The sequence below is a fragment of the Phoxinus phoxinus genome, assembly GCF_949152265.1.
Source record: "Phoxinus phoxinus genome assembly, chromosome: 2".
Taxonomy (NCBI): domain Eukaryota; kingdom Metazoa; phylum Chordata; class Actinopteri; order Cypriniformes; family Leuciscidae; genus Phoxinus; species Phoxinus phoxinus.
Window position 1 is genome coordinate 8,159,934 of NC_136877.1, and position 21,383 is coordinate 8,181,316.

The 21,383-nt window shown below is 37.0% G+C and overlaps 2 protein-coding genes across 5 annotated transcripts in view; one reads left to right on the forward strand and one right to left on the reverse strand.

The window, feature by feature from the left end:
• zfhx3b (zinc finger homeobox 3b) overlaps positions 1–8,163 on the reverse strand; it is a 431,922-nt gene extending 423,759 nt beyond the window's left edge. Inside the window, exon 1 of the mRNA XM_079589354.1 lies at positions 7,807–8,163. The gene's annotated coding sequence lies outside the window, so the exon portion shown is untranslated. The remainder of the gene's footprint in view (positions 1–7,806) is intronic.
• Positions 1,943–21,163, forward strand: hnf4b (hepatic nuclear factor 4, beta). Of its 4 annotated transcripts, XM_079589374.1 has the most exons (11): positions 1,943–2,032; positions 2,271–2,645; positions 6,991–7,174; positions 9,277–9,371; positions 10,294–10,394; positions 11,670–11,822; positions 11,921–12,008; positions 13,025–13,177; positions 14,959–15,222; positions 16,744–16,863; positions 20,623–21,163. In XM_079589374.1, exons 2-11 carry the CDS (start codon positions 2,531–2,533, stop codon positions 20,721–20,723), a joined length of 1,374 nt encoding a protein of 457 aa, XP_079445500.1. In that variant the 5' UTR covers positions 1,943–2,032; positions 2,271–2,530; the 3' UTR covers positions 20,724–21,163. The 4 variants fall into 4 exon arrangements, with proteins under 4 accessions (XP_079445500.1, XP_079445502.1, XP_079445501.1 ...); XM_079589376.1 differs by lacking the exon at positions 1,943–2,032 and having other exon boundaries at positions 2,173–2,645; positions 7,078–7,174; XM_079589375.1 differs by lacking the exon at positions 1,943–2,032 and having other exon boundaries at positions 2,174–2,645; positions 20,626–21,163.
• The last annotated feature ends 220 nt before the right edge of the window (positions 21,164–21,383 follow it).

Below are 21,383 nucleotides of genomic sequence, written 5' to 3' on the forward strand. Positions count from 1 at the left end.
GTGCCTTATAAACATTACTGGTGTGCATCCTGAGACAAAACAATGACTGTCAGGACAAGTTTGCTAACAGCTCAAACATGCATTTTAGTCTGGGACTTCAGCCTTGTCTGTGAAACCGGGGATAGAGAATTGGTGAACGTCTAACAGGGCAGGAAAGTTTGTTTTTTCTAAGGTGAGAAACTTTTTTATTTCGTAATAATCTACAAAAATAATGTTAGAATAATGTCACTGACATAGCCTGTAAAAATCTAATTTGACAGCAGATACTGAATTTGGACTATACACGTTTAACTGAAACTGCGTCTGACAGAAGAGTCAACAGCGGTCACGCATGTCTTTCAAAATTAAAGACTCGTCTCGCATCAGAAAAACATTTAGAATTACATTTGTTGTTGTTATTTCTTTGACTGCACACTCCGCGACCCACTAGTTAAGAAACACTGATATAATCTCTGGTTGTCAAATGTCTGAGGAACATATTCATAATTAATGTGATGAACTACACCTCTGCTATGACACTTCACATATATGGGCATGTGATCTACCAGCCAGCTGTGCCACTTCACTTCCATTCACAAGAAGAAAAAGAAAAGAACCAAACGTAATACTACAAACTTAATGCTGCAACATATCAGAGCATGTACATTCCATGACCAATCATTCGACAGCTGATTCATATTGATGATCCAATATAAATATAGACGTGTGTAGCATTAGATGAGGAAAAAAAATAACAAATAAAACAAAAGATTAACAAACCGTTTTGATGTGAAGTGGTAGCAACCAGTGTTGCCAAGTCTGCGTATTATTAGTGATTTGGGGCTCTCTTTTTTTTCTTTTCTTTTTTCAAGAAGTCACTAAAAATAGCTGAAAATAAAGTGGCTACATTTATGTCTCAAGAGTTTTGAGGGCAATAAATTCACCATTTTTAATCCGGTGCATTTGTCATGATGAGATGGCCGCTTGGTTCTGAAACAACTTGACTTTTTTGAAAGGAACTAAAACAATGTTTTTGGTTAGCAAACTGGAACACAATTCCTTTTTGATTTGATTTTTGATTTATTTTATTTTTACAACAAAAGCATAAAAAAAACAGTGTTATACGTTTCACAAAAAAAATGTGATGGACAATTGCTGAAAAACCCTCAAGGGGCTTACCAGTAATTAGTGGCAATCTCCATAGAAACATCATTTCAAAGGGGTGTGTGTGGATTCCCTACACTCTTAAACATTCTTTTTTCTTTTTCTTTTTTAAATCTATGTTTACACGTTGAATATCCATGGAATCCACCACAAGAGGCTTTACACACAAAGAAAAAATGGTTCTTTTAAGAATTGTTTACTGAAAAGTTGTTCTGGGAACCAAAAATAGTACTTCTATGACATCACTGCGAAACCCCCCTTTTGGAACCTTTCTTTTTTTCGTTTTTTTTTTTTCAATAGTGTAGACTATATTATGCGTGTATGCCACAAACTTCCAAAACCAGGGGTTGCTTGTTTGGGACTTTTATTTTTATTTATTTTTCAGATCAGTTCACTTATTTTCTAGCAAAACCTGGCAACACTAGCAGCAACTATTAAACAAGACCAATAGGTGTCAGAATAAATCCAAAACCAATGGTACCATTTAGAAGAATAAGAGATAAATATAAACAAAAACTTACTGACTACACATTGAAATATCCAAATACTTTTGGGGGGCACTGAATAGTTTTCTTGTTGATTTAGTTGATAGCTAATACAATTGTGGTGAAAGAGCTCAAGTTGATCTTATTGTATCACCAGCAATGTGATCCAATTTTAATGTGGCACAAGAGAAGGAATGTAACTCAATAACATGTTATCATGCTGCCTTTGATCAATAGCACCATTGACCTGATAGCAAATGTACCAAAAGGGCAAAGTTTGAAAATAAAATGGCTTTTTTTCTCTTGAAGAAAGAAGATGGGTATCAGGCCACCAAAACACTATGCACACTTAACAAGTTCACACTACGTCTGCGATCCTGCTGTCGGCCTCTGTTCTACTCATGGTAAGCTGCGTCTTTTAAACTCAAAGCAAATAAACCAACAACACTATGCTGATAAATATGAGCTTGATGTTATTTCCCACTGAAAAGTGAGTCATGTTTACCTGATCCAGAACCCTCCCCTTTATGATTCCCTCTACACTGATAAGAGAACAGCAAACACATAGACATTTGGCTAAATCTCAGCCTGTCTATCAGTCTAGCTCTGATGAGACTTGGACATTAATTACTGTTTCCTCAGTAAATCAAAGCGCTCCACTTCAGTCCCTGGATGCCGGCGACGTATGGCTGAACAACGATCTCTGGAAGACATCTGTGTGATTCCAACATTTGAAGTCCATTTACAAGGAAGGGCAAAGTAATAGATCCAAGAGCACTATGATATGCTGAGGCTGAAGTGCTTACAAGCTCGGATGGACTCAAAAAGCCGCTGAGTGAAACGCTAGTGAGCTTTACAGTGTGCCGTTGATTCTCAGATACAGGCCGAATCCAGACTTTACCATGAAGATCTCTGGGACTTCACTCGACCTGAGCGTAACCGACTATGGAATAACGCTGGACCCTACATTCACCATGCTAGAGTTTGACGGTCTTCGTGTTCTCCCTGTACAAACAGGTACGTCTAACCTTTGGTCTGCTGACTCATTACCCAGTTATTGAAGTAAAATAACAGTGACGAATTCTGAAGGCAAGCCTTGCTCTATGCTTGAAGACACTGTTGAAAAGGCCAGGTCTAGTTAATGCTGGTGATCCAGATTAACCATGTAAACCTACATAGTCTTTCTAATGAATCAAGAAAAGTCTAGCTGGTTTAGTTAGTTGGGTCACTGACTTACTGTATAAGAGCGTCCATGACAAAGCAAAGGAAATATCTTAAGAAATGTATTTCTGTTGGTTTCATATGGTCTTGAAAAAGCTTTGTACCAATTTTAATGTATTTTAAAATACATGTTTTCAAGGTAACATGTATATATTACAAAAATATCATGGATTATTAATGAATATCATATCAATAAAGCTTTTGGGCATCACATGACATTTTCATACCTGAACCAATCTTGCCTTGACATGTTAAAAAGATCAAATATTGTATTAATATTTTATTAAAAGGCGTATTGACCTTGACATAGTCATGAGGGTCATGAGGGTCTTCAATGGTTCTCTTTATCATTTTCTGTTTTATGTACCACATTACTTTTAAAAAAAATTAAAAACTATAATGATTATTTTAATGAGGCATTTTCTTGATTATGATATTAGGACATTTGTCCTGACTTTCTTGAAATTATAAAAAAAAATTAAATTGATAAACAAAAAAAACATAAGTGCCCTGCCATTGACCAATCCTGGTGCACCATAGCATCCCATTCTCGCGACCAGCTTCCAAAGCACAATATATCCTGTTGACCAGCACAGTTGGCCTTTTCAGCAGGGGAGACTTGTTTGAATATGATTGATATTGCATTTGAGTCGCATATACACTACATGCACCGGCTGACTTAAAACATAAACACAAAGATAAATGTTTAAACGCGGTCTGTCAGCGGTTTGTATGCATGTCTGCTGCCAACTAACATGGAGAACTGTAATGCAAGCCAAGTAGAGCATGTGTTTAACCATTCTCATTTTTAAACTCTTCCATACTTGAGTGTTTAGGCCATTTGCTCACAGAGCAGGGCACTAAAAGGTAACTTCACAATGACATTAGGTCCTATAGCATGAGATGCTGCTATTTAAATTACTATCTGGCCATAAGAGGACTTTCCAAAAGCCTGTGCACACACCACTTCAACCTGTTCCTGCTGTCCATTATAATCTCATTTTCTATAATCATTAGAAGCGCTGCTGATTCAGATATACTGGATCCATCTTACCAAAGCACACATGCGTGGGTGCCAGAAGCGTTGCAGACTCTTAATATAATATAACTGGCCTTTGAACCCAGAGGCGTTCTGTATGTTAGAGGATATTACCTCTCTGAGTGGGTTTAAAGTGCAGGTTATTATTTGCATACATTAGGCTTCATTCCTGCATAGCCTAAGTGAAGATGTGACGTTTACTGGCTTGGGATGCAAACTGGTGGCAATCAAATTCAGAGCCCGGTTTAATGCAACACATGAGGGAATTGAATTAAATTTTAGCTAACACTGCGAAATTACCTTGGAAATAGATGTAGACGGAGTCTTTTCACTGACCTGTTTAATTAAATGGAGTTTCTCTTTCGCAAAGTAATAAGTACAGACACTCTGACTCGGAGCGGATGACCCACTGGGTTATTGAACACATTTCCTCCGCTGACAAAAAATTGCAATCATTTACATCAGGGGTCTGTACAAGGGGACTTCCAATTATCTCAATCTCAGACTCAAATGTGGAAAAAAAAAAAACTAAATGCAATATTGTTAACTTCAACCAAAAATATAGTTAAGAAGCTAAAGTTCTGATAAGTTTAGTGTTATTGTCCCTCCCACATTAAAAATGCGTTAAAGTCACTATGCAAATCACAGTTTTTCGTTTTTTATAGAATATTGCAGTATTTAACCCTGCACTTTTTCTTTTTTTTATCCATGTGCCCTCGTAATCTTTAATCAAAATAACTTCCCCTCCCTCTTGCAGCGACATCTCCTCTCTTCTCTGATGATGTGTTTAATAGCACGAGTGCGGGACAACCTGTCACACACACGAGATCCACCAATAGCAAACCACAAGCATCCAATCAATTTCCCATGGACCCATACGTTTTTTCATGTTCGAGAAGCAATGTATCTCAGATATAAGACAATCGCAACTTTGGTTATCAACTTTACGTAAAATTAAAAGTACATGTACATGTACTGTATGTGACTGTACATCAATAATGAATATTTCCTTTGCATAAAAAAGGTTAAAGACCACTATGTTACATAAAGAAATACACAGACAAGATTAATCTGTATAGATTTGCCTTTGATGAAGTAAAGAGCTCTATAATTACTGATAATACACAGACAAACTTGATTAGACGGTCAAATTTAGACCACTGGATCCATTCAGTTTTGCACTTCACAGAAATTGCTACAGAAAGCCTCCAACAACCAGATACACTATAGCCGTTTAGCTGATAGAAGATTTGTGCAGCAAAGTGTTTAAAAGTATTAAATATATTAAAGGGATAGTTTTCCCAAAAATTCTGTCATCAATTACTCACCCTCATGTCGTTCGAAACCCGTAAGACTGTTGTTCATCTTCGGAACACAAATGAAGATCTTTTTGATGAAATCTGAGATCTTTCTGTCCCTCCATTGACAGCTGCGCAACTACCACTTCAAAAAGTTCATAAAGAGATTGTACAACGAATTAATGTGAATGGAGACCAGTTCAAATTTTCTGAAGAGACTCCGTTGCTTACAATGAACAGCTTTAATTCAGATTTAATTAAAAAAAAATTAAACTTTTATTTACACACTGTATAAACATTGATCAGCGGACATGAACAGAAGCTCAACCGAACCTGCTTGACGCGCGGGAACATTGGTTCTTGCTGGAGATGCACTGAATATACAATTTTCTAGGCCGATTCCTATTTCCGAATTTTCATTGAGTTTGACCTGCCGATACCGATTTAATTTTTTCTAACCACTTTACAGCACACACAAATATTTATTGTAGTTTTTTTTTCATAAAACAACATATACTTTTACCCAAATTGAATAATAAAAACAAGTTTAAATGGGTAAATTTAATTTTCTTTTCTGACATAGCCTACTCCGGTTCTTGTTAAAACACACTAGACATGCAAATTGTGTGCATTTTGGGTGAAATCATATTTATTTTGTGGATCAAAAGTGTGCTTTCACTTTACTTGAGCAGCGCAGGAAAAATAGACTCTGTGCTGAAACCCGCGCTTCACTGCTTCTCACGCGACGCTCACGCACTGCTCCTGCTCCCGGTGTGAATGCACTCATTTATTAACATGCACGCCAGAAAAAATATACGCTGCTCACGCGCCGCTTACACTTCACGAGGTACATGTGCGTTTCCGTGTGCATGATGTTAATCATGCGGCGCCCGAGTGCATTTGACCGCCATAAACCGTCATGTCAGACTGACCGGCCGGTCCCCGGTCATGGCCGATCACGTAAAAAACGCCCAATTCCGGTCACCAGCCGATCAATCGGTGCATCTCTAGTTCTTGCTGAAGCTCAAACGTGATGCGTAACATGAGAATGAACCTCATTGGTTCTCGCGTGTCAAGCGAACATGCTTGAGCTTCGTTTACCACAACTGATGTTTGACTTGATGAATGTTTATATGTGAATAAAAGCCAAAGCCAAAAATGTGTACTAAACCGCTCAATTTATATGGATTAGTTTTACGATCTCTTCATGAACTTTTTGAAACGTCAAAGTGGTAGTTGCGTTGCTGTCAATGGAGGGACAGAAAGCTCTCAGATTTCATCAAAAATGTCTTAATTTGTGTTCAGAAGATGAACGAAAGTCTTACGGGTTTGAAAAGACATGAGGGTGAGTATGACAGAATTTTTATTTTTGGGTGAACTAGGCTATCCCTTTACAGAAAATCATATTATATTTAAAAAAAAAGTTTCAATAAATAAAAGAAAAACTGTTTTCGACTATGATGATGATCAAAAAAAATGTTTCTTGAGCAGCAGATAAGCTTATTAGAATGACACTGAAGACTGGAGTAATGCTGAAAATTTAGCTTTACAGTCACATTTTTAAATATATTAAAATAAAAACAGTTATTTTAAATTGTTATAATATTCCACATTATTACTGTTTTTACTGGGGGGGTTTTGTTGTTTTTTTGTTTGTTTTTTCAAACAAATGCAGCCTCGGTAAGCTTCGACTTCTTTCAAAAATTGTACAGAACCCAAACTTTTGAACGGTACTTTATGTACGGTAGCTAAGCTGATATTTCATACATTAAAATCTGTTTTCTCCACTCTTTTTCCAACTAAGATCCACTAATACCAGGCCATGCACCTCCATCAGTCGCAGTGCCTGTGCCGCAGCAGAGCAGCATGAATCTCTGTGCTATCTGTGCAGACAGAGCTACAGGAAAACATTATGGAGCCTCCAGCTGTGATGGCTGCAAGGGCTTCTTCAGAAGGAGTGTGCGCAAGAACCATGCCTACACATGCAGGTGAGAATTCACCTTCACATTCATAACTGTCCGCTTTACACACTTACCATTCATTTTTAATTTGTCTCTAAACCTGCTAGTCTCTGTGAATTAGTGTTATACAACAGAAAGACTACCGGTAGTAACCTAAACAATAGAAGGGTTTGAAAATTCACTTTTGAGATAAGATTTCAGATACAGTTTGTTGTCTGATACTTATTGAGAGCACAATGAAAGCCAGTGTGGATCGCATAGACATTAGCTGTGGCCCGGGCATTCACTGAATTTAAAGGTACACTATACTGCCCTTTTTGCAGTTAAAAAATGCATGCATTTTGAAGAAGAATGTTGTTTTGGTTGTGCTTCGGCTCTGCGTGACTGTGCGGATGAATATGGTTATCCAAATCCTCATTACGTTTACAAGTCCTAGGTTTAAGATAACCAGTTTAAATGGAAAGAATATCAAGCTGACTAGCTGAAGATTTTAATGTCCTTAATAAACAACAAGGTAGGCTACTTCCTAAAAAAAAAAAAATACCAGCAACCTATAGGCTAATCGTAATGAAATTACCCTTCACAATGAGGATTTACAACAAACTCTGTTAGAGAATATGGCAATTTATCTGTTTGAGAAAATGCCGTAGCCTACTTACCTTTTAGATAGAAATGTCATCTCCGCGTCGCTTTTACAACATTTCAAATCCCTAAGTTCTCGCCGAGCCATTGTTGATTCTCGTTTTATTTCGAGCTCTGTCGCGTTGTCTCTTTGCCAGCAGACTCTCCTCTGTTCGGCGTTTGTTTAAAACGGGTGATTTCCCGAAGGTTTAAGAATTAGCGTGCCTCATGTCAACCTTTCTCGCTGGTTTTGACAACTAGGCAACTCCCACACCATACAAGTGTCAAAGTAGCCTGAACAACTTTTTTTTTACTTTTTTTTTTGCCTGAACAACCTTTCTGAGGAGACACAAAAGCGAGTGACGCATGTCCGCAATTTCCCCACGAAAACCATCCCGTCAGGTCGATAATATAAACACTTACCTAATAGGCTTAGCATAGTGTATCAGAAAATACGATTTTTAAAAAAATCTGATGATGTATTGACTCCTTATTTAAATGTTGTTAATTTTGAACAAAAATGTTACATATTGTAGGTAGGCTACCTTTAAGTAACATAATTCATAATTTAAGAAAGCAGAATTAATATCAATCAATACAAATATTATTAGCATTTTATCATATACAAAATATAATTTAAAATAATACAGATAGCATTTTTGTAGTATTTTCAGAATCATTTTATTAGGCCTATACATAATATACATTAGGCTATATTAATATATTGAAAAATACAACCTATACAAATGTGGTTCACTTTTTCATTTGTGCTTTTTTTTCATTTTAAAGTGGACTATCCCTTTAAGTAGCTTTTATAAACATTCCTTAGAAACATTACTATTGTGCATCTTGAGACCAAACAATACTTGTAATATTGTAATACAAATTACTTATTTACATATTTTAAGATATGTCAGTGCAAGTTGCTTTCAGTTAAAACAGCTCAGTAATGCATTTTAGTCTGAGACTAGCTTAGGCCTCATCTGTGAAACCGGGGGAGAATTTGTTAACAGTGCACTGTACAAATGAGCATGTGTATTTTTAACATTAACAAAGATTAATAAATGTTGTTGTTTTTTTTGTTTGTTTTTTTAAACATTGCTCTCTGTCATTTAGATGAATGTATTTTTATTTTATTTTTTTAACATTTATTAATATTTTTTAATGTTAAAAATACAATATTGCACAGTAAATTAAATAATGTTAACAAATTCTCCCCCGGTTTCACAGATGAGGCTTAAAGACCTTGTTGTAAAGTTACTGAAGTGTATAGTACATACAATTTTCTCTAAATGCAATCCTATACAACATCAGAAGTTGATGTCAGAGCTTATAACGCAAATGTTATTTCACAGCTCCACAGGAGTTGACTGACACATATTGTCCATGTCTTATATAAAAAAAACACCTTCATCAGAAGTTGTAAAAGCATGGCCTGAAGTGTTTCATTGGATCTCTTCAAATGTGAGAATTAAAGCCTATGTCTTTTTGTCTTTCTTTGTGTGAAGGTTCAGCAGGCAGTGTGTGGTGGACAAAGACAAAAGAAACCAATGTCGATATTGCAGACTTCGAAAGTGTTTCAGAGCCGGCATGAGGAAAGAAGGTAAAAGTATGGAAAAGTAATTTCATTTTAGTTTATGATGCAGAGTTTAAAGGCTTTCTTCAAGGTCACAGATCTGGACTAGGCCTGCCTACATATAAACTAATTGAGTTTTTGGACTTATCCCAACACTTATGAATGTCTGCATACCTCTGCGAATTCAAGATATTGAACAATTGGGTGAGCTCAAACTATTGCAATAAGCCAATTCCTAAAAACCATCATTTAAATTGTAATATACTCTCAAGGTGAAAAGCAAAGAAACAATATAAAAGTATCTGGCCACTGATTAAAATCTGTGGAAAGGTATTGTTCTGCTCCATGCATAGCCTAAGACATCTTGTTAAAGTTTCACAGTGAACTTTATATGTACTGTCCGGAAGCTGCATCCATTTAAAAAAAGTAACACAGCTCCAAAGATACAGTAACGTTGAGTGATCTACCTGATGGTATCTGAAAAGATCTAATAAATTGCACTTAATACTCTTTTTGTTTTGGGCAGGGCTGTTCTTCAGATTAATCTTGAAAAAAGGTATATAGTTTACTGTATAAACACAATACCTGCCCTTGTAAAAAGTGCACTGTATCATAGTTTTAAAAAAGTAATAATTACAGAAATCACATACTTTAAAATAATATATTTAAGTGCAATCTGAATGTAATGCTTTCATACACTTAATTACATGTTAAGTGCAATACAATGAAATGTATTAAATTATATTAAATGCAATTTAATAGTATTAAATGCAAAGTTCTTTTCCGGTGTTACACTGTGACAGTGACAGAACTTTTAAATGAGCATTTGTTAAATTTGGACTATTTCTATTTAAAGTGCATGGTCTGGCTCCATTGTCATCTGTTTTATTATAAGGAAACACTGGTAAATTGCTATCATTTTTTACTGATGTTGGCTTGTGTCTCTTAGCTGTTCAGAATGAGCGCGACCGTATCAGCTGTCGTAGAGAAGGCCAAGCCGTGGGCACTCTCACCATTGATGTGCTGATGCAGGCAGAGGCTTTCACTCAGGTGAGCTTTCTGATCAACTCACTTTCAAAACATTCACACTTGTGAACAATAGTCCTTTCTTTCAAAACACACTTTAATACCTTACAATACCTTATATGTATTGAATAAAATGATAAAACCTAACCAATGATTCAAGTGAGACAACGATTAGGAGGCCTCAACAACATTTCAAGGTGACCCCATGACTCAAAATGGACAAAACAAGCATGAAAATAAGCTAAAACTATCAAGATATTTCTAATTTGAATTCACTTCTCAACAACTGTCTTGATGTTATATTGGTTAAAAAGAGTATGAACACCGAAGACCATTCATCTCCTAAAACATCTGGAAATCTGAAGTTTAATTAATTTAATTTTTAAATTCATTTAATTTTAATTTACAGAAATGAGGAGTGTTCACAGATTAAAATAAGATTTGAAAACAAAACTAGAACTAGAGTGCCTTTGAATATTTTTGTGGACAATTGAGGGCCTCCAAGTCAAAGGCCCTGTTGACACCTGGTATTAAGATGTGTTTTGGTCGATCGGATCACAAGTAGATGAAAAGACATATGGTGTTTTTATCCGTCTCTTTTGTCCACTTTCAACCACTTCTGTCCTGATTTCTTCGAGGGGAGGGTCTATGTTGTGCGGGTATGGGCTTTTTCAGATCTTTCGATCTAATGGACTAAATAAGCTCACGTAATTTACATATGAACACGACCAGAGAAAACTGAAAAACACACGGAGAGCAGCAGCTTTCGTTTCTGCTCTGACAGCCATAAGACCACACTGAACGCTGTGAGTGTGTGTTAGAAATCAGGAATGGTGAGAGAACATTGTGTTTGGTACATTTTTCATCTTCAAACCAAACCAACGAAGATTTTCATTGCATCTGTCTAGAGCGCTTCCCATTAGATTTATGCATTAGGTCCGTAGCCGGAGAGTAGACGGTCTTTTGTGGCTATTTAACACATTCGACCACATGAGCGTTTACACTACAAAAGCAATTCGGATTCGTTTTCCACTACCTCTGGGATTGGTCGATAGTGGACAAGCTCGAAGCGTTTTAGACCCCGTTTACACCTGTATTTAGCGTCGTCCGCTTGTGATCCGATCAACCAAAACGCATCTTAATACCAGGTGTAAACCTGGCCAATAAGGTTGAGAACCACTTATTTACCTCATCCATTTTGCTTCTTGAGTTCAAACTATATTTTTCATTCTGTTCCAGTTCCAGTTTTAGCTTCAGTTTATGGTTTTATCCACTAACTGTACATTCTGCTGTCTACAGAACCCCTCCCAGAATCTCATGATGAGGGACATCAACAGCAAGAAGATCGCCTGCGTGGGTGATGTGTGTGAGTCCATGAAACAGCAGCTCCTCCTCCTGGTGGAGTGGGCCAAGCGTATCCCGGAATTCTGTGAGCTATCAGTGGATGACAGGGTAGGCCTGTTCCCAACTGTGTTCGTTTGATCATGAGCTATCACTTCTTGTATATGGCAGGCACCAAGTGTCTTGTATGCTGATGTGTGTGTGTGCAGGTGGCGCTGTTGAGGGCTCACTCTGCAGAGCACCTCATCTTAGGGGTGGCACGACGTTCACTTCCCTACAATGACATCATCCTGCTGGGTGAGTGTGTGTGTGTGTGTGTGTGTGTGTGTGTGTGTGTGTGTGTGTGTGTGTGTGTGTGTGTGTGTGTGTGTGTGTGTGTGTGTGTGTGTGTGTGTGTGTGTGTGTGTGTGTGTTGCTAGTTTCAGCCCGATGCAGTTATCATTTCCACGTCCTGCGCTACGTTGTTTAAATAGCAAATGTATTTGCGCCCCATCTGTTCACCCATGGCGTGCTGGTCTGAAAACGAGGTGTGTTCGGGTGCATTGTTGGCGCGTTGCTATTTTAAGGGCAACTGAAATAGACTGCGCAATTGACCAACAAAAACCTGGTCTAAAGTCAATGGGGCAGTATTTTGGGGGGTATTTAAAGGGCGTGCTAGTAATGTGCGCCTATAGGCGGGTCCAGAACACACGTACACTCTGCTTATTACACACACAGGGAGGCGCAGCAGCATATAAACATGCCAAATATTAAAAATAAAACTATTACCATGTAAAAGAGTAATATTGTGTACATAAAGATATTGTGGAATCCGGCTTGTCCCGTAGATGGTCTGCTCGCTTCTTTAACCTCGCGCATGAGCAGATCCATGTGTAAATAGTGAATCCAACAAGGCGCGGGCGCAACTGGCTTTTAAAGGGAATGGGAGATGAGACTCTGATTGGTTTATTGCACGTTACACCCAAAACACACCCATTACTCATTAAGAGAATAGGGACAACCATTTTAGACCATTTTTCCCGTCGTTAAACAACTAAGCAAAAGTGGATTTGGACATTAAAATAGGGCCGTGTGTGTGTGTGTGTGTGTGTGTGTGTGCGTGCGTGTGTGCGTGCGTGCGTGCCATTCATACTGTATATATTGGGAAAAGGGTTAGAAATAAAGTACCAGAGCTATTTCTGAAATATACACCTATGCTTTAATGACAACATAGGAATATACATTATTTAAAAGGTACAGAGCTCACAAGGTAATGCAATTGAATTACCCAAAAATGGTTGCCTTGTACGTGAGCATGATTTGTCATTATACAGGAAACGACTTCATCATACCTTTTAGAGGCACCGAGCAGGAGATGTCCAAGGTAGCAGCTCGTATCTTGGAAGAGCTGGTGAGGCCTCTGAAGGAGCTGAACATCACAGACACAGAATTTGTCTGTCTCAAAACCATTGTCTTCTTCGCCCCAGGTTAGTCAGGGATCATCGCTGTGTTCCCAGTCAAACACACTGTCTGTGCCAGGAGCTTCTGTGCTTGTTCCTGGCACTGATGTGTTGTACTGACGTCTTTGGTTTCATGATGTTTTATGAGAATCTATTAATATCTGGGACATGCGGGTGTGGATTGTTGAGTTCTGGACTTTCCTGCCTGGAGGTCTGATTATAACAGTGGAGCCAGGTTGGTCAGTAAGAATTGCTTTGTTTAATTTTACTTTGGTTTGAGCAGAGGTTGCCAATTTTTTATCTTCATGTGTTTAACATGAAAATCTAAAAAGCTGAATTTTTAAAGTCCCCCTGTAGTCAATCTTTTTACCCCTTAAAACTCATCTTTGATCACCAAAATTACATATTTAAGCATTTTTTCCTTGAAAACTAAATTCCTTTGTGCCTTAAAATAGCTTGGATGTAACTCTACACTCTTGCCTCAGTTAGCATATGCGGTCTATGAATATGCTAATTTGCCCCGCCTCCACTCACTCACTCCAGCTCAGAGATCCACTCGTTGACGATCACAAGTTGATGTGATTGGTTACAAGGTAGTTTGTGACGTCAGAAACACCAGTGATTTCAAACTGCGTTTTTGTCTTTTTTTCACTGCAGTTTTAAGGAGAAAATATTTAGCAATTGTGTTGACTTATGACTTTGCACATGGTTTGTCTTAAAGCATATTAAAAACACCATATAGGCATATAAGACTCATTAAAAACTTGATTTTCACCACAGGGGGACTTTAAAGATATACTGTATTACAGGTATTTAACAAAAAAAATCAGCCACACGTTATATTAGATGTCTTTACTCTGTACTTAAAAAAAATTGTTACATACAGTGAACTTATTGTGTTCTTGTTGTATTGCAAAATACTTGTGCTGCCTGCTATTGAGGTGGGATACAGGTATGGGTTTAAGAGTGGGTTATTGGGTAAAGGAAGGGTCAATAGTGTAATTATAGATCATACAGTAGATTATAATTATGTGCAGGTATTTTTAAATATAAGTACAATGTAAAAACATGTACACAATAAGTGTACTGTACCAAATGATTAATTTTAATGTTAGTATTAGTAGTTAAATACACTTAATATAAAGTGGGGCCTGTTTTCCTTCTGTATTTTCTTTAAAAAAAAATATTTGCACTAAATGCAGCACTAAATCCAGCAAAGGCTATTTACACTAGCTCTGCCCACCATTAGCATCCATTTATGAGTTTAATAAATATAATCATATTTACTGAATATGTTGTTATTGCAAAGTATTTTGCAATGTACTACAATATGCTGAGGTGCCAATAGTATTTGCTACTGTATATAAATAGAATCTAACAATATTTACACTTTGTGCCGACATTTTGAGAACATTATTAAAGGCCAGATAACTCTGAACGAATTTTCTATTAGCATTACTGGAATAACATTTGTTCATAACGTTGAGAGAACCTTGCCAGATCGATCTGAGAACATTCCCTGTTAGCTGGGAAACAACTGCATAAAAGAGTTGGACAGAATTCAGAACAGAAGATTTGGCTTCCTTTCAATTAATGAGTTGGAATGCATGATATTCCCCACTTAAACCAGTCCAAAGACTTTAACTATCTGTCTGAGTTTGTTGCTCATAAAAAAAGACATTTTCACAGAAATACCAACACTGCACATAAAAAAATCTCAGTTGTCCATTCCATGCTCTAAACGTTTTCTCAGATAAACACACAACATCTCTCAATGAGCTTTGTTTTGCAACCGGTCTGTGTTTCAGATTGCCCTGGACTGCAGTGCGCTCAGGCAGTGCGCCGACTGCGATTCCAGGCCCAGGTTCTGCTGGATGAGTCCACTAGCGAGCAGCGAGGGCGGTTTGGGGAGCTGTTGTTGTTGCTGACCACACTTCAGAGCGTGGCCTGGCAGATGGTGGAGCAGCTGCAGCTCATGCGTCTCTTGGGCAAAGCCAATGTGGATAGCCTGCTGATGGAGATGCTCCTGGGAGAAGAAGCCACCAGAGGACCTGAAGCACTGCCGGCCTCAGGTACAAAACCAATGGGCTTTGTCCCGAAGGAGAGAACAATCATAAGTGAGATGTCTTTAATATCTAAATTATATCTTCTAGCCGGCAGTGAGAATAAATGTAGAGCAAATTAAGACACTTGCTGAAGTCTCAAGCATCCCAGATATTTCTCCTAACAAAAGTACACCATGAATCTCCAGGAATGGATTTGTCTCCATTGAGAGAGTTCCCCGCATAAATTACATTTTCTCAAAACTACAAACTTTCACATACATGCTCAGTGCTCACATATTATTGTAGCAGATTTTGTGCTGAATACAGTGTAATCAGACATTATGAAAGTGTTACAAGTAACAGAAATAAGCACAAATGTCACAACACCTCCAGGGCCCAGAAAACACCTCAGACCCCAAAGGGTTAAAGGGATAGTTCACTTTGAAATAAATTTTTGATATGTTTTAGCTTACCTCAAGGGCATCCAAAATGTAGGTGTCTTTGTTTCCGCAGTAGTTTCAATTTTGATATTTTTAGGTCAAACCGTTCTTGTCTGTCAGTCATATAATGCAGGTCTATGGTCACCACCTCAAAGAGCATGCACAGAGAAGTCCAAATTAAACAATTCCCCATCGTAAGTACACATTGATGGCCTAAGACACGAAACGAGCGGTTTGTGTGAAGTACACTTATTTTGACCAGCATACTAAAGCACACGTAAAGTACTGTGTTATGCAATACTTTTAAAGTTCATCGTTGCAAATGTGTAAATACAAATGTACTTAAAAAGTCACGTAAGTTTCAATTGAATGACGTTCAAGTATATTTTAGTGTACTATAAATACTTGTCAGTACATTTAACCACATTTCCAAGACAATAGAAGTAATTATGAAATTCCATATAAAGATGTATCACACTAAATTCCAGCTAATTATATTCAGGCTAATATAAATTGAAACTACTATAATACTTGTTCATTTGATTGCAATTACCATGCAATTAAGTGTCCGAAAACATTAGTCTGTTCACACTGAAGTATATTTATTATTTCCATATTGAGTACTCTTTTTGAAAGTATGCCACGTCTAGCTCCATACTCATATTGTCAAAAAGGGTCTCTTCTATGTTTATTTCTCCCAAGGAATTTTAGGAGAAACATCTGAGACAAAGTTCAATCAAAAGTCTAAGATTTCTGAGAATTTCATAAACTGTCATGAACGATAAAATATTCCTCTGGGTTGCCATACTGGTGATTTGGGATCTGTATATAAACTCATGGATTTAGGTGAGCAGCGCTGGTCCTGAAACATTAAGGAGAGAGTTAAAGTCAACTTTCTCCAGCATAAACTTCATTGAACTCAAAGCTGGTTAAGATTCAAAGGAGATCTCAGTCCAGAGTCCATCTGTCCCAGTCTAAGCTCTCCAGCTAAAGATAAGACCCACCATTAGCGCTCTGAGGGAGTTGAGGCTTTTTCGGACTTACCTGCAGTTAAAGTATGAGTGTGTTGGAAATGGAATAAAACAGTAACTTTTCCGTCTTTCTGTAGAGTCGAACCCTGAGCCACTTATATTCAGCACAGCTACAGAGTCTGTCCTCTCCAGAGGAATACTGACGGAGCATATCCCAATGCATAACTTCACATCGGTGATCCTTCCTGTACCCTCTTGTGAGTATCGCAAGCTCAGGTAGTCCAGCTGTCAATCCTATACAGTTTAAAGGGATAGTTCACCCTGAAATCTAAATTCTGAGATCATTTAGCATCTCAGCATCATGTCAATCCAAACCTGGATGGATTTTTTGTACCTCTGGAACACAAAAGAAAATATTTTGCACAATGTCCATGCTGCACTTTTCCATACAATAAAAGCAGTGATCAGGAGCTGCTTACTGCTAAAAAAAAATAAAAGAATAATATATATATATATATTATTCTTTTATTTTTTTTAGCAGTAAGCAGCTCCTGATCACTGCTTTTATTGTATGGAAAAGGATAAGTATATATATATATACACATATACACAGGGGTGCACATAACTGGTACGCAGGTACGCATGCGCGACAAAAATCAGGAATGCGTAATGCCACTTGTGTTACTACGCGCCTTTGCGTACTGTCGCCAAAATGCAACCTAGGCAGTGTTAATTAAAATTTTTCACAGATGAAAACGAGACGATAACTAAATAAAAACCTTGTTTTAAATGACGACCACTATGACGAATAAAAACTAGACGGAAATGTTAGGGAGGGACGATTGGGGAAGTGATCCAGTCAGAACTGATTTGCGTTTGTGGAAGATGCGCACATTTGAATTGTAACGTGCTGATCTACAGAGTCGGCATGCGCTTCATGCATGTCTCAAATCGTAAAAAAATGTAAACGTCTGGGAGAAAGAGAAGAGCAGACATATGGATAGATCTGAATAAGACTGACGACGCGAAAGACAGCTTTATTCGGTATGTTTTTTTGTGCGAACACACACACACACACACACACACACACACGCACGACCCGAAGCGTGCAGCCCCGCACATAGACACAGCGCGCTGCGCGCAAGGACTGAATCGAGCTCTCTTTCGCGTCTGAATGGACAAATACACACAACATTATGTCTAAATGTCAGTTTTGGAGAGTATTCACGTAAACACAGTCGGTTATGTCTTTACAGAACGTACAGTGCATCAGTGCAATTGGATCTGCACACTCGCTCTTAAAGTGACAGTGCGTAATAAACCTAATGCCTTCTGTACACTTAATATTGATCAAACAACAAAGTAAAAAGAGAAAATTCAGTGCTCTTTAATATCTTTAATAAGGATTAATTATATTTAATTTATACAAATAAAAATATCTGAACAATCAAATAACACTTCAAATAATTTTTTTCCAAAGGTGTTTTCTATCATTTTAGGTCGTTCTTTTCACGCTGATGTAAATTTAAGTGTTCGTTTATATTTTTTTTATAAGTTTGGTTTTAGTTAGTTATTTTATGCTATAAAAACGGAAATGTGACGTCATGATTGACAGCTGTGGCCACGCTACATATGGGGTGAGTACCAAACACCATCTCCTGGGGCCTCATTTATAAAACTGTGCGTAGGATCCTTACTAAAAGTGTACGTGCGCCTGAAAGCCAAAAATGGCGTGCGCAAAAAAATATTCAGACTTATAAAAGCGTGCGTACGCCAGAACCTGCGCAGGATTCACTTTATAAATCCCAGACAGCGGAAGATTGTGCGCACGTGCGTCTCCTCCCCGAAATAACCATATATGGAGCTTACAACGCCTAGTTTTACTATGCATATCCTCATCTGCATATCATTTGCATATGATTATTCATCCACGTGATAACATGTTTAACGGTACAAGACATTAGGTAAATATGAAATACGGATGTGCAGTCACATTACATTAATAAAAATAATTTAGTAGCCTATCCTTGCCTTATTTTTGAATAAATAAATCAAATAGTGTACAATGCATTTCAGAGAAAGTTTTTCTCAATCTTTTCCACTGGCCAAATAGTATTTTTAATTGATTTATATTTTTAATGGAAACAGATCGACCTTGTTGTGCATTATATTTGCACAATCTGCTATTATCATGATAAGCATTATCTCTGTAGCTAAAACATTAAAACACAGCATGCCAAAGGAAAAGTGTTCAAAAGCATCGCATGCACAACAAATATGTATAGGCTATTCATTGAATAGGCTATATATATTTTTAACTTTTCAGTAGGCCTAAATGTCATGAAGTTTAAGTGTTTAACTCCATTAATGAGCATATTTAATCTAAATGTTTATATAGTAAAACATAGTTTAAATTATATTTTATTTAAACTGTTATTTTGAATGTGAATATGCACTGTAGCCTGTTTATGATTAGGACTCATAATGAAGATTTACAGTTTTACTTCATCTGCCGTTAGAAATGCGTCAGTTTCACTAAACGGCCCAACGCGCTCGCTGGCGCGGACATTTAAGATGTGGATATTTGCTTCAAGTGATAGACTTGGTGAGTGAAATTATATTTGTAGCTATTATCTTTCTGTATATGTATAATTTTATTTCGATTTTCTGTCTAAAAGTGACCAAAAAGACATTTAACTCCAGCTCCCCATCGGTGTTGCCAAACTGCTCTGTCTCCAAAATGTGCGTACGCATGGGTCAGAGTTTGCGTGGAGGTGCGCATATTTTCACGTCAAGTTTTTCTTTATAAATCCCACCTTTTGCGCAGGAACTGGCGTACGCATGTTTCAGCCAGGTTTTGTGCGTACGCAAGCTTTATAAATGAGGCCCCAGGTCCTCATCTGAGTAACTCACTGAAAAAGTTATGTGCACCCCTGCATATACATTAATACATTAAATATTATTTATTTCTACTTTAAACATTCATGTTTAATTCAATGTGTTTTAAGCTGGTAGTTTTTTTTATAATAATTGTGACATTCATAAAGTTAGATTTATTTACTATATATGCCGATATATGGGGCCAGTATACTGTTAATATGAAGGAATTATCCATATGGACTTTTTCTAGGAGTTTTAGCTGTATTTTGATTGTGTTTTAGTTAAAGGAAATGTCTGTAAATCTAATGGATAATGTCCTAGCGGAAAATTACCTGTGCAGGGCCTAAAAAAACAAACTTTTTTGCCAAGAAAATTTACCGGCCATAAATATTTTTTACCGGTTTGGTTTGTGAAAAAACAGCAGCAATAACACCAAAATGTTAATACACTATAATTCAATTGCCATACCACAGCTAAAACTACTAGCCTAACTAATATATAATTTAAAGACAAGTGAACATTAATACACTAATAACAGAAAAAAATATTTTTCAAGTAATAGCAGAAGTAAATACAATAGAACAAAGGTAAAAAATGAAATGCAGTGCTTTACACTTTTTTCAAGTACTGTAGGTTTAGTAGTTTTCAGGTACAGAAATTAAATAAAGAAATCAAATGTAAAATAATACTACATAGTCTTCACTGTATAAATGAAACCATATACAAATATACAATATCTTTCACATACATTTTAGGCCTTGTACCTTATCCATTTTTCTACTGATTTTTTCTTACAGTGCATAAGTGAATATGACTTGTGAGCAACATTACAAGTATTTTAAAGTCATTCTAGCTCTGTGCGATCACAGAATCTTTGTTTTCAGATAAGTATTGAACAGCTGGAATCTGGCACTATATTTCCCATAAATAAATATATCTCTGATCAAAATAAGTGATGGAACGCTGATTTATAGGCACCTTCTTATTAGTTATTCACTTCAAATCAGTTCAAGTTTATTTGTATAGCGTTTTTCTCAGTACATATAGTTTTTTTAAAGCAGCTTCACAGAAAATGCGTGTTTTAATGTCACTTCATTACATATAAATTGCATTATTAATGTGACTTTTGTCTGCAGCAGGTCTGTCTGAAGATCCCCTGCTACCCACACACACTGGGCCTGAGGTCTTCACACATGGACAAGCAGCAGACATGCCGACTGTACACACGTGCCTTTAACCACATGTATAAAGGTTAACCAGACAGGACTAACTTTATACACTTAAAGGGATAGTTCACCCAAAAATGTTCTGAAAATTCTGTCATTTACTCTCCCTTAAGTTGTTCCAAATCTGTATGCGTTTCTTTCTTCTGCTGAACACAAAAATAATATATTTTGAAGAATATGGGTAAAACCAAACTATGGAAGTCAATGGGGACCAGAAACTGTAAATGATGACAGAATTTTTATTTTTGGGTGAACTATCCCTTTAAGACCGTCACCTTTGATACACATGTGCATTGCACACAGAAACTAAAATTGGGGACGAGTCGTCATTGTATTTTACATATAATGAGAAATGCTTAATAATGGTGTTAAAATCTAACAGTGTTAAATTTTTTATGTGAGTGAAAAATTAACAGACAATAAAAAGCCTCCAAGCTGTATTTTGTATTGAGTTCACTGGTAAATGATTGTCTAATTTATTGGAAGGTGACATGGCAGGGCGCGTACATAAACATTACAATTCAACATCTCTCGTGGGTTCATCGTTCAATCAGATACCAGATGTCAAACACATGAGGGTTGGTCTGTCTGGTTGATTTCCACTTCAAAATATCAGGGTTTTTTTTTCCTAGACCTATGTGTTATAATATCATGTACATTTCTCTCACTTG